General features: G+C 31.3%; 2 protein-coding genes across 2 annotated transcripts; both read right to left on the reverse strand.

The window, feature by feature from the left end:
- Positions 1-2,229: 2,229 nt before the first annotated feature.
- Positions 2,230-4,967, reverse strand: LOC101263872 (NAC domain-containing protein 90). Its single transcript, XM_004251022.5, has 3 exons — positions 4,616-4,967; positions 3,578-3,867; positions 2,230-2,865 (listed from the first exon to the last, which is right to left on the reverse strand). The coding sequence occupies exons 1-3, from the start codon at positions 4,770-4,772 to the stop codon at positions 2,530-2,532; spliced, it is 783 nt and encodes a 260-aa protein (XP_004251070.1). The 5' UTR covers positions 4,773-4,967; the 3' UTR covers positions 2,230-2,529.
- A 2,477-nt stretch (positions 4,968-7,444) lies between these two features.
- LOC104644807 (proline-rich extensin-like protein EPR1) lies at positions 7,445-10,641 on the reverse strand. Its single transcript, XM_010315292.4, has one exon. The coding sequence runs from the start codon at positions 10,342-10,344 to the stop codon at positions 7,636-7,638; it is 2,709 nt and encodes a 902-aa protein (XP_010313594.2). The 5' UTR covers positions 10,345-10,641; the 3' UTR covers positions 7,445-7,635.
- Positions 10,642-12,267: the final 1,626 nt, after the last annotated feature.

Consider the following 12,267-nt stretch of genomic DNA (forward strand, 5'->3'; position numbering starts at 1 on the left):
GTACTCTTGATTTCTCGGATTTTCTACTCATCATGTTTTTTAATTTCCTCTAAAACTTTCTAATTATTAATCGATATTCAGCTAAAGTCTCTATTATTTCGAATTCTAAGGATGAATAGGTCATTCCTAACATCATTTATAAAAAACCGAATGACGAAACCTCCTTCTCAGATAAAAATGCCTTCAACACTCATAAAATTTAAACTCTAGTTCCGTCAATCAGAAATAATTTATTGATATTAACCAAAAGACTAAATAGGAGTATAAGACTTCAAAATTTGAAGACAAAAAAGACTTAAAGAAAACACCAAAATTTCATAAACTTAATTGTCATATCAACAAAGAAATGTTGTTTTCAGAATTTAATGTTGCACCTAATTAATTAACTAATCTTGACAATATTGACTATTTCATTAATGTAAATTATCAAATAATTAAGCAGACCACACAATGCAACTTACAATATGTTTGTGGAAAATTATCTAACAAGACAAAACACAAACACACACATCGTTTTATTAGTATCTTCAGAGCTTTACCTATAAATTTACGAGAACTCAATATCTTTTGTTTAATCATATCTCTTACCTTCATATCTAGTTTTCTATGTCCATAACTCTACATCGACCTCAAATTAATCATAAAGTTATAAGAAATTGAATATATAAGATAATAATTAGTTAAAATGATAATCTGATTAATCAATCAATTCAAATAAAATCGATAAAATAAAAAGTAGAAATGAGAATCTAACCGCTTTTATATTTTTCATCTATCTAATATGATAACGCATAAAAATATGTATGTATATATATATATATATATATATATATATATATATATATATTTACAATTATTTAGTAAATTTCTTATTATATGCTTGTGTAATTAAGATTTAAATGAAAGTTACTAAGTTCTCGTAAATATATTGTCTGAAGAGTTATTTACACGTGTAATATCGAATTTTGATTTTCATAACTAAATTTGATAGAAAAAAGTGTTGTTATTGATAGTGACTTAATTATTATAGACTTGGTATAATCTATCATATTTTAATTTTAATTTTATGTAAATAAAAACAGTGTTAACAAGTTGGAAGAATGACCTAGTCTTCGAAATTGACTTGAAAAAAAAGACTTTTATTTGAGTGATATTTTAGTGGACATATCCACTCATGTGGATACCAAAATCTTCCAAATTCTATGTGGAAAAAATATTCACATCATACTATTAAAAATATATTATTGTAAATAATTTTAGAAAAAAAAATTATCTGACGTTTGGTGTTCGATGAAAATCTCATAATGGTAAATGTAAATTTCCTTCCTTTAACATGTTAAGATGATGGAAATTTCGACAACATTTTCTCCATCTTCAAAGAATAATATAATATTTTGTCTGCCGTGTTTTTCTTTCACGCATTTGTTTGAAAAAAATTTAAATTAAAAGGGTTTTTGATTTTTTTTTCATTATGACTTAAGATATCATTTGTATTCATTGAATATTTTACATAGATATTAATACTAAATAGAGCATGAAAGAAACATAATTAATTTTATATAAAACTTTTAAAATGAATATTTAATTCTCTTTATTTTTACTCGACCAATATTCTTTAAAAAATAATAATTAATATGATTGCTTTTTTTCATTTTACCACAGTACATATTCATTTTATAAATTAATGTTTAATCTTGAATCTTGAAAAATGATTTAGAAATAAATAATTAATGATTTAATTAAAAATACTAATACTCCTATATATGTTTTTTATTTTTATTGACATGCTAATAAGTTAAAGATGAATATTTATTTTTAATATAATGATAAATAGAAATTAAAAAAAAGAGTAACATAATATAACTATTTTCAAAAATTAAGATTGATACGAACGGAGGAGTAAGATGATAAATGAATTATATGTCATTAAAATTGAACTAGTAAAAGTGATGTATTTTAAAATAAAAATATATTTAATGATAACAAAAATGATACGTAAAAATAATATTGAACAAATAAAACTAAACGAAAGAAATAGTTAGCGAAGGATAATTATTCTTTTTTTTTATTGGTAGACACTTTCCACGAAAGTTGTATTTAGATGAAATGTCGTATATAAGTCAAATTTCTTTTAGGGATACGTTTATTTCGATATTTTTTTAGCTATAATAATAAATATTATATTAAAAAATATATATAATATAATATAACATAACACAACACAAAATATTACTTTCATAAAAATTATAAATATTATAATAAAATATTCTTATCAAAATAGTACAAGTTACATGTTTGATTTTATAATGAAATCATCCTAATATTTTCCCTAAATTTTTCCCTTTCTTAACCCTTAAGAAATAGAAATTAATTTTACTATCGATAGTTATATCAGACGGATAAAATCTCTCTACTCTGTTGTTTCGAGTTCAGTTTCTGGAAAAAATTCAATATCGAGTGATTTTTTCTATGATAAATTTTATACGAACATAAATCAAATTTAATCAGATCCCAGAATAAACATCGAGTTTACATCCAATTAAATTGTTCCCAACCACTAATTAGAGTCTCATCATGAAGATTACTTTTAACCCTCTTGTTGTTGTGTGAGTTGATGTTAATTTCTTGATTAATAATAGGGATTTGATCATTATGATTAAGATTAACATAATCTTGTTCTTCCATAAATAAGTTTTCATCACTTATTGCCTCCATTTTAGTGACATTTTCCATAGAAATTCCACCTTGATTTATAATTGATTTTGATGGTTCCCTTGTTATTGTTGGTGCAATTGGTCTCCGATCGAACGCTCGAAAACTTCCCGATATAACGTAAATTCGACATAAACTCATTTCATGCCTTAACTGCAATAAACGAATGACAAAATTAGCTCATCAAATTATAACATGTCTTAACTCGTATAAGGTTGAGTAAATTACGATCTATTGATTTATCAATTCAGCTTTGACCTGTCAAATTTATCTCATTCAAAAATTGAGCTTATTTAAATAAAGTACATAGCCTAAATAATTATACACATGAAAAAACAATATTGTTAAAACATTATATATATATATATATATATATATATATATATAAAATAGAGTTTAAAACTTAATTTGTTAAATAATTAAATAAATCATAAGAAAAAAAGGATATTTATAAAAGTTAGGGGTTGGGGTGTAATATTAAAAAAAGGGATAATTATAAAAGTTGGGGTGTAATATATAACCACCATGAATGTTTATTCCATTTGAAATTAATATTTTTTTTATTATAAAGATTAGTTTGCAATAATATATCCATAATAAGATTACAAGTATCTTAATTGAAGATAATAGAAAAGAATTAGTTCCCTTTTCAAATACTTTAACACAACAATAATGTATATTTCGTTATAATTATTCACAGGTAAAATCTAGAGTCTAAAAATAACAGCATATATATAGATTTTACTTTTATTCCTGTTGCTTCGACTTAAGAAAATCATTTTCTTTTGCTAAATAAATTTAAAAAAGATACGAGAGATATCGAAAAAAAAAGAAAAGTAGTAATGATAGTAAAATATAATATTACCTTTGGAATAGCAAGAGTTGAATTAACTTCTTCTTGAATAGCTCTATATTCATTCATTTTCCACTTAGTTTTTTTACCAGTTGGTGCTTTTCCTTTATAAAATACCATACTTTTTTTAACTCCAATAACTTTATTATTTGATGAATAAACATAACTTGGTGAACCAGTTGCCTTCCAATAACCACAATTTGTTGTTCTACATGGTCTTCCTCCTCTAGCTTCTCTTTCTTGTCTTGGCACAAAGAAAAACCATTGCTCTCTATCTCCCATGCACAATTCCCCATGAAATTCTACATAAAAAAACAAAACGTTACACGTCGTTTAACTTCTGTGCACTGACAGTATAGAAAAACAAAAGTTTGTCGCATAATCAAGGCATTTATAATAAGATATTTCTATCTGTCTCAATTTATATGATACAGTCGAACATGTTTATACAACCAATGTCTTTTGTTCAGATATAGTGTTACAGATATATGTTGTTATTGTAACTGGTTTCAAGAAAAAATTTTGTGTTTGATTTTAAACTACTAATTATTTTTTCTCAAATTTCGTGCTAAGTCGAGTATTCAGAGAAGAGTTTAAATCTCTATACTGTTAAATTAAACAGTAACATATTAAATTACATTGACGATATTATTCGTGTATATAACTTAAATTCAAAATTGTAACCATATATGAAAAATTGGTTTATTAAAATGGTGATCAAGAATGAAGATAGAAGAAGATAATTCGTGTACGTACTTAGGTCGAAAATACATGCCACATAAATTGAGACAAATGAAACACTAATCACAAGTAAATATCTTTTTTCTACAATAAGAACTAACTTGATATAAACCCTATCGATACATATAACTTAAACTTCAGAATTATAATCATGAAATATGTGAAGATGAAGAAATGAACTTGTATACTTAAAAGATAGTCACATAAGTCAAAACAGAATGAAATATTAATAAATAATTTCGATAAAAACGATAATTAAATTGAGTATAACATGTTAAACTATACTGATAATATCGAAGTTATACGTACTTGGAAGATGCCAAGGATCAAAATCATAAATAGTAACAACTGGAATTACTCTATCAAGCTCTGGCTTTTTTCCTTCAAGCTTTTTATGTAAATAAAAAGATATTAATTCTTCTTCTGTTGGATAAAATCTAAATCCTGGTGAAATAATTTCCACCATTTTAATCCTTTTTTTTTTCTTTGAAATTAAAAAATAAAAATCTACTTTTTTTTCTTTCTTGTTTTTTTTTTTTTTTTTGCATTTGCTATATATTTATAGTAATTGTTCCACAAAATGGGACAATAGAGTTAACGTGTGAATTGAGAAATTTTATTTTTATTTGATTGAAAAGTTTCCACACGGTTTTAATTAGTTGTCCCAATAATAATATTTAGGTTTAGTTGTATCTTTTTTTTAATCTCATTAATAATCATTTCTTATTTTGAACAAGTCAAATTTTGTTTTTTATTATTATTTTTTCTGTTTTTTTTCAAGTGATGTCTCAATCAAGTCTTTTTCTTTTGTTTTTTGTACTTTCAAGTATTTTTTTTGGAATCTAAAATAAAGATGTATGGTTCATAAAGTTAATTAATTTTAATTCTACGAAATATTTTCCTTCATATCAAATATGCTTAAAACACATTATTTTACGTGTATAAACATTTATTTAAATTTTTTAAACTCAAAAAGAGTATGGACTCTTCTATTTTTATTTTTTTAAGAATTCGAAAATATATCACCGATTTAACAATTATCTTATTAAATATTTTTCCCATATGGTAATGTAACTAGTTCATTTAAACCAAACCAATCATAATTCCAATATAGAACATTTTATTTTTTTTATTTCTTTAAGTGTGTCGATTGAGACTTTAAGAGGATTAAAAAAATATTATAGAAAGCTAAAGTGGAAATAAAATTGATTTAATTATCTATTTGTTTCACTCACATATACTTATACCATCATGGATTGTATTATCGTGATCAAACTATTTCACCTTTATATGAGATTTCTGCTCGAATCTTGAATATGGAAAAATTCTTGTTGAGAGCGTCATCCCCAAATAGGTCATGCAATATGTGATTCAGACGGTTTAATGCACTAAACTTCAACTAATCTATATCATAACGCGTTGATAAATATAAATTCCGCATATATATTATACCAATTTTACTTATAAAACTATACAAAATATGTTATCGTTATTATTTTTAATACTTGATACCTTAGTCCTTACTAATAGGACACATAAAAATACCAATGGTGGAGAAAACACTATATTAGGACAGCTCATTCAAGGGTGTTTACTTGTCTTTGCTATGCACACACACGTCACAAAATCGATAAACAAAACAACGACAGTTGGATGCATAAAGAATCATACTTTAAATTAAAAATAAAATTTCACTTGGAATGTTTTATTATTTACCACTAATTCTATTTGTTATTATATGTAACCATCTAAAATTATTAAGTGATTTGATATTTCACTTGGAATGTTTTATTATTTACCACTAATTCTATTTGTTATTATATGTAACCATCTAAAATTATTAAGTGATTTGATGTAGTGTTAAAGTATTTACACAATTAGTTAGTATATAAAAAGTAAATGAATTTAATTAAGAATTCAAACTTCTAAATGCCAACCATGTAAAAGAACTTTTGCCCTAAATTAATACTTTTTCTCTTTAATAATAGTTGTCATTATTAACTTAACACATATTTTTAAAAACAATAAATAATAGAGGTGATATTATTATATTACATATATTATATATTTAATTGTATTTAATAATTAATACAAATGGTAAAATTCATACAACATAGAAAATTATCTTTTAATTTGTAAGTAGAACAAATAATATTGAATAATTATTTTTACTATAATGAACAAATAAAGATAAACGAAAAGAATAATAGAAGATATCTCTTCATAAAAGATTGTACTATATTTATATTTGTAGACATGTAAAAATAATAAATATTATATACTTTAATGTTTGGTTTAAAAAATAAAGTAGTTAAAGTTACATTTTTTTTCTTAGGACCGACATCATCATCATTGTACAATATTTTATTGGAGTAATTTGCTGGAGATCAATTGGTAATGTATATGGATTCACTTTAGTATTTTTCTCAATTTTAGTTTTACTTTATCTAAATTTATTGTATATTCTGAAGTTATGTTAAAAACATTATAAATTTTAATAACTTAAAATTTGACTATATATTTTAAAAATATCATGCACTTAAACGGTATATAATAGTCGAACAACATCGAACACATCACGATAGTTAATTTAAAATATTTATAAAAAATATCTCAAACTCTCGAAATTCTATCAATGACACTGGAACATGAAGAGTAACGTACTATTTGAAGAGTGCATATAAATTATAACAATCACAATTATTGTTAATGATTTCAAATATTTAAAAGTCATACTAAGAGATTTGATTGACTCTTCAAATTTTATTTATATCACGTAACGGAACAAATAACATTATTGTATTAAATTTAAAGTCAAGAAATATATTTGTGTGGGAGAAGTTTTGCTTTTTATATGAATCATGGAACGAAATTGCATAAAATTGCATGTTTGACGGTCTATAATATTTGCCTTGTAACAATAAAACTTATGTCTAATCGGCCATAAGTTCTTTCGAAACTAAAAAACATATTCGAACCTGATTAGTAAAATATTATGATAAGAAAATATAAATTTTCATTGGCTTCGCTTTGATTCGTTACGACCAAAAAGAAAAAAACAGTGTAAATGACACACGAAATGGTCACAAATCATTTTTGTTGCTCCTTTTATTAATGGACATATCAACCACTTCCAACTATGAAATAACAAAACTCAAAGGCTGTATGCAAATTTCATTAAACAAAGTAGGAACAAGTGAATAGGAGGAACAAACGGATAAAAACAAATGGAGTTGGATTATTCCACTTTATATCACAAGATTATTTTTAGAAACATACGTAATACAATTGAAACAAATCCAACTGTTACAAGTAGTTTTATTATTCATTTAATAGTGACCAAAAGGTGGAGGATTTCCATACCCTGGTGAGCTTTGGGGTGGACTTGGTGGAGGTTTGTAGACAGGGGTAGGTGGTGGGCTTGGTGGAGGAGGCGGTGGGCTTGATGGGGGTTTATAGACGGGAGTAGGTGGTGGGCTTGGTGAAGGGGGTGGTGGGCTTGGTGGAGAAGGTGGTGGACTTGATGGAGGTTTGTAAACAGGAGGAGGCGGGGGTGGACTTGGTGGAGGAGGAGGTGGACTTGGTGGAGGTGGAGGCGGTGAACTTGGTGGAGGTTTATAAACAGGAGGAGGCGGGGGTGGACTTGGTGGAGGCTTATAAACTGGAGGAGACGGTGACGGACTTGATGGAGGAGGCGGTGGACTTGATGGAGGTGGAGGCGGTGAATTTGGTGGAGGTTTGTATACAGGAGGAGGCGGGGGTGGACTTGGTGGAGGTGGAGGCGGTGGACTTGGTGGAGGTGGAGGCGGTGAACTTGGTGGAGGTTTATATACAGGAGGAGGCGGGGGTGGACTTGGTGGAGGAGGCGGGGGTGGACTTGGTGGAGGTGGAAGCGGTGGACTTGGTGGAGGTTTGTATATAGGAGGAGGCGGGGGTGGACTTGGTGGAGGTGGAGGCGGTGGACTTGGTGGAGGTGGAGGCGGTGAACTTGGTGGAGGTTTGTATATAGGAGGAGGCGGGGGTGGACTTGGTGGAGGTGGAGGCGGTGAACTTGGTGGAGGTTTATAAACAGGAGGAGGCGGGGGTGGACTTGGTGGAGGAGGCGGTGGACTTGGTGGAGGTTTATAAACTGGAGGAGACGGTGGTGGACTTGATGGAGGAGGCGGTGGACTTGGTGGAGGTGGAGGCGGTGAACTTGGTGGAGGTTTGTATACAGGAGGAGGCGGGGGTGGACTTGGTGGAGGTGGAGGCGGTGAACTTGGTGGAGGTTTATAAACAGGAGGAGGCGGGGGTGGACTTGGTGGAGGAGGCGGTGGACTTGGTGGAGGTTTATAAACTGGAGGAGACGGTGGTGGACTTGATGGAGGAGGCGGTGGACTTGGTGGAGGTGGAGGTTTGAATACAGGAGGAGGCGGGGGTGGACTTGGTGGAGGTTTGTATACAGGAGGAGGCGGGGGTGGACTTGGTGGAGGTGGAGGCGGTGGAGGTTTGTATACAGGAGGAGGCGGTGGACTTGGTGGAGGTGGAGGCGGTGAACTTGGTGGAGGTTTGTATACAGGAGGAGGCGGGGGTGGACTTGGTGGAGGAGGTGGGGGTGGACTTGGTGGAGGTGGAGGCGGTGGAGGTTTGTATACAGGAGGAGGCGGTGGACTTGGTGGAGGTGGAGGTGGTGGACTTGGTGGAGGTGGAGGCGGTGAACTTGGTGGAGGTTTGTATACAGGAGGAGGCGGGGGTGGACTTGGTGGAGGAGGTGGGGGTGGACTTGGTGCAGGTGGAGGCGGTGGAGGTTTGTATACATGAGGAGGTGGTGGACTTGGTGGAGGTGGAGACGGTGAACTTGGTGGAGGTTTGTATACAGGAGGAGGCGGGGGTGGACTTGGTGGAGGAGGTGGGGGTGGACTTGGTGCAGGTGGAGGCGGTGGAGGTTTGTATACATGAGGAGGCGGTGGACTTGGTGGAGGTGGAGGCGGTGAACTTGGTGGAGGTTTGTATACAGGAGGAGGCGGGGGTGGACTTGGTGGAGGTGGAGGCGGTGGACTTGGTGGAGGTTTGTATACAGGAGGAGGCAGGGGTGGACTTGGTGAAGGTTTGTATATAGGAGGAGGCGGGGGTGGACTTGGTGGAGGTGGAGGCGGTGGACTTGGTGGAGGTTTGTATACAGGAGGAGGTGGGGGTGGACTTGGTGGAGGTGGAGGCGGTGGACTTGGTGGAGGTTTGTATATAGGAGGAGGCGGGGGTGGACTTGGTGGAGGTGGAGGCGGTGAACTTGGTGGAGGTTTGTATACAGGAGGAGGCGGGGGTGGACTTGGTGGAGGTGGAGGCGGTGAACTTGGTGGAGGTTTGTATATAGGAGGAGGCGGGGGTGGACTTAGTGGAGGTGGAGGCGGTGAACTTGGTGGAGGTTTATAAACAGGAGGATGCGGTGATGGACTTGGTGGAGGTGGAGGCGGTGAACTTGGTGGAGGTTTATAAACAGGAGGAGGCGGGGGTGGACTTGGTGGAGAAGGCGGTGGACTTGGTGGAGGTGGCGGTGGACTTGGTGGAGGTGGAGGCGGTGAACTTGGTGGAGATTTATAAACGGGAGTAGGTGGTGGGCTTGATGGAGGTGGGTAAGTAGGAGGTGTTTGAACAGGTGGTGGAGATGCAGGAGGAGGTTGGTCATACGCTGAACTTGGTAGATGTTTCAACAGTGATGTCCTATAGACCTTTGGTTGATGATGCTTTTCATAAGACACTTTCTGAAAGGGCCTATATGTTTGATAAGGATATTTAGGTACCTCAGGAGGTTTTCTCTGTGGACTTGAAGAAGTCTCGTAGATAGACAATAAAGGTTCTTTAGGTGTGTATACATATGCAGGCTTAGTATACACTCGAACAGATGTTCTACCTACTTGCGAATTCTTTGAAACATCTCCATTTAAAAGAAGCTCTTGCGCTCCAACAACAGAGAAAAACAACACAAGAAAAAATAGAAAAACACGAAAATGCTTGTTAAACATAGTCAATGAGTTTTTCATTGTATGAAAGTTAATAGTCATAGAGGTGAGCTCTAATGTATTAACATTTCTTCACAATATATGACTTTGATTGAACATAGAAATCGATATGGTAGGTCCGAGCTTTTATACTAGAAAACTTGAGAGAACTATTATCAGATACGAATTCGTGTCAAGACGAGGGAGGTTTTAGCATTGGATTTTTCTGCATGTTCTTAAGTTTTTTGAAGACTAATGTCAAGTTTTCATGGTGGGAAAAGTAACTTTGAAAAAAAATTCCTTGTAGTAATGAAAGAGTTAATAAGTTAGTTAGTTGGAGATAAGATGGTAATAAAGATATTCACCTATTTTTGGCTTGGAATTACTACTATTTTAGCTTTTTGTAGAGTTGTAAAGCTTTTGAAGTTTCTTGAATAAAGTAAAAATAAAGTATAAAAATTAAGGTTGACAATTTCTTAAATTGAATTGTTACATTTTTAAATCATAGGAAGTATAATAAATAGTCATTTATTTGATTTCAAGATGATTAAATGATACTTTGAAAACCTTAATTAAAAGATTATTTTGTTTCATTTGAATTTGATTCACAAATCCTAGTTTGGAGCTTATCAAGTGTAGTTACTACTTAATATGAAGCTTTACATTATATATGACATATTTTTCAATTTTAGTTTATTTCAAAAAAAAAATATTCTCTGTGCAGAAATAATTTAATTTTAAATATATTACTTCATTTTTAACAAGATAATTTATGATTACATATACATTTATGACTTGTATAATTTGTAAATTTCGAAAGTATTTTTTTTAAAAAAAATATCTGAAATTAATATGAAAACATGGAGCTTAAGGTTAGTTAGGGAGGTAAGAAGTTGGTAATTTAAGTTATTAATAACATTCTGTTTGGAGATAAATATTTTGTTGTAATCTAACATGAATTTTTTTAGGGTTAGTTAGGGAGATAAGAAGCTAGTAATCTTAAGTTATTAATATCATTCTGTTTGGAGATAGATTTAGCAAATTATTTAAAATTAACTTTTTTTTGTGTACTATCTTGTCAGCTAGAAGTCTTTTATTTTCATCGAGTTTTTGGTATTACTGTGTTTTTGTCTCTTTCAATTGCAAGTTCCAAACGCATTTACTCAAAATTTCTTTTCATTTGTACCGAACCGCTTGCGAAAATTAATGAATTTCCATTTCATTGTTGCACATAACATTTTTATCCCATTCTCTTTCTTATAATTGCCCACATCTTTCACCTATTAAAAAAAATTGAATTTAGCGATGGATAAATTTATAGCTAAATAGTAAAATTAATTGATGATCTTACTTAGTGATGAATTAGCAATAAAAAAAATTTTAGCTACAAATAAAATAACAACAGACCAGCAAAGAAATTTATTACTAATTATATTGTGTTTTTTATGAAAAAAATGCATAAGTATCCCCCTCCAAATCTATGTCCGAAATCTCTGAAACACACTTATATTATACTATAGTTCTATTTCTGCCTGAACTTATTTTATAAAAAATTGTTTATCCCTTTTCGATCTACATGGCACTAGCTTGAAAAAAAATATCAACGCGCGCTGGGCCCACAAGATAGTGTCACGTAGGCTGAAAAGGGATATAAAACTATTTATAAAATAAGTTCAAGAGACAATAGGACCTTAGTATAGTATAAGTGTGTCTCTAAAATTTTGAACATAGATTGAGGGGTACTCGTGCATTTTCCATATTCTCTAAATTCAATTAGTGATCTTTTATTGTTCAACAAGTTAAATAATTTTTTACTTTTCATTAAGTTATACATTAAATTTTATTGTTCTCCATGTTCTTTCCTACCTACTCTATATTTAATTTTATTTATTTTTTAATTCAACTTTTCATGAGATAAAACAAACATGTCATCTTTTCAATTATTTTATTTTTCTTCATAAGCTTTTAAAATATATATTTCCACCA

Source organism: Solanum lycopersicum, chromosome 11 (assembly GCF_036512215.1).
Source record: "Solanum lycopersicum chromosome 11, SLM_r2.1".
In the NCBI taxonomy this organism is placed as follows: Eukaryota; Viridiplantae; Streptophyta; class Magnoliopsida; order Solanales; family Solanaceae; genus Solanum; species Solanum lycopersicum.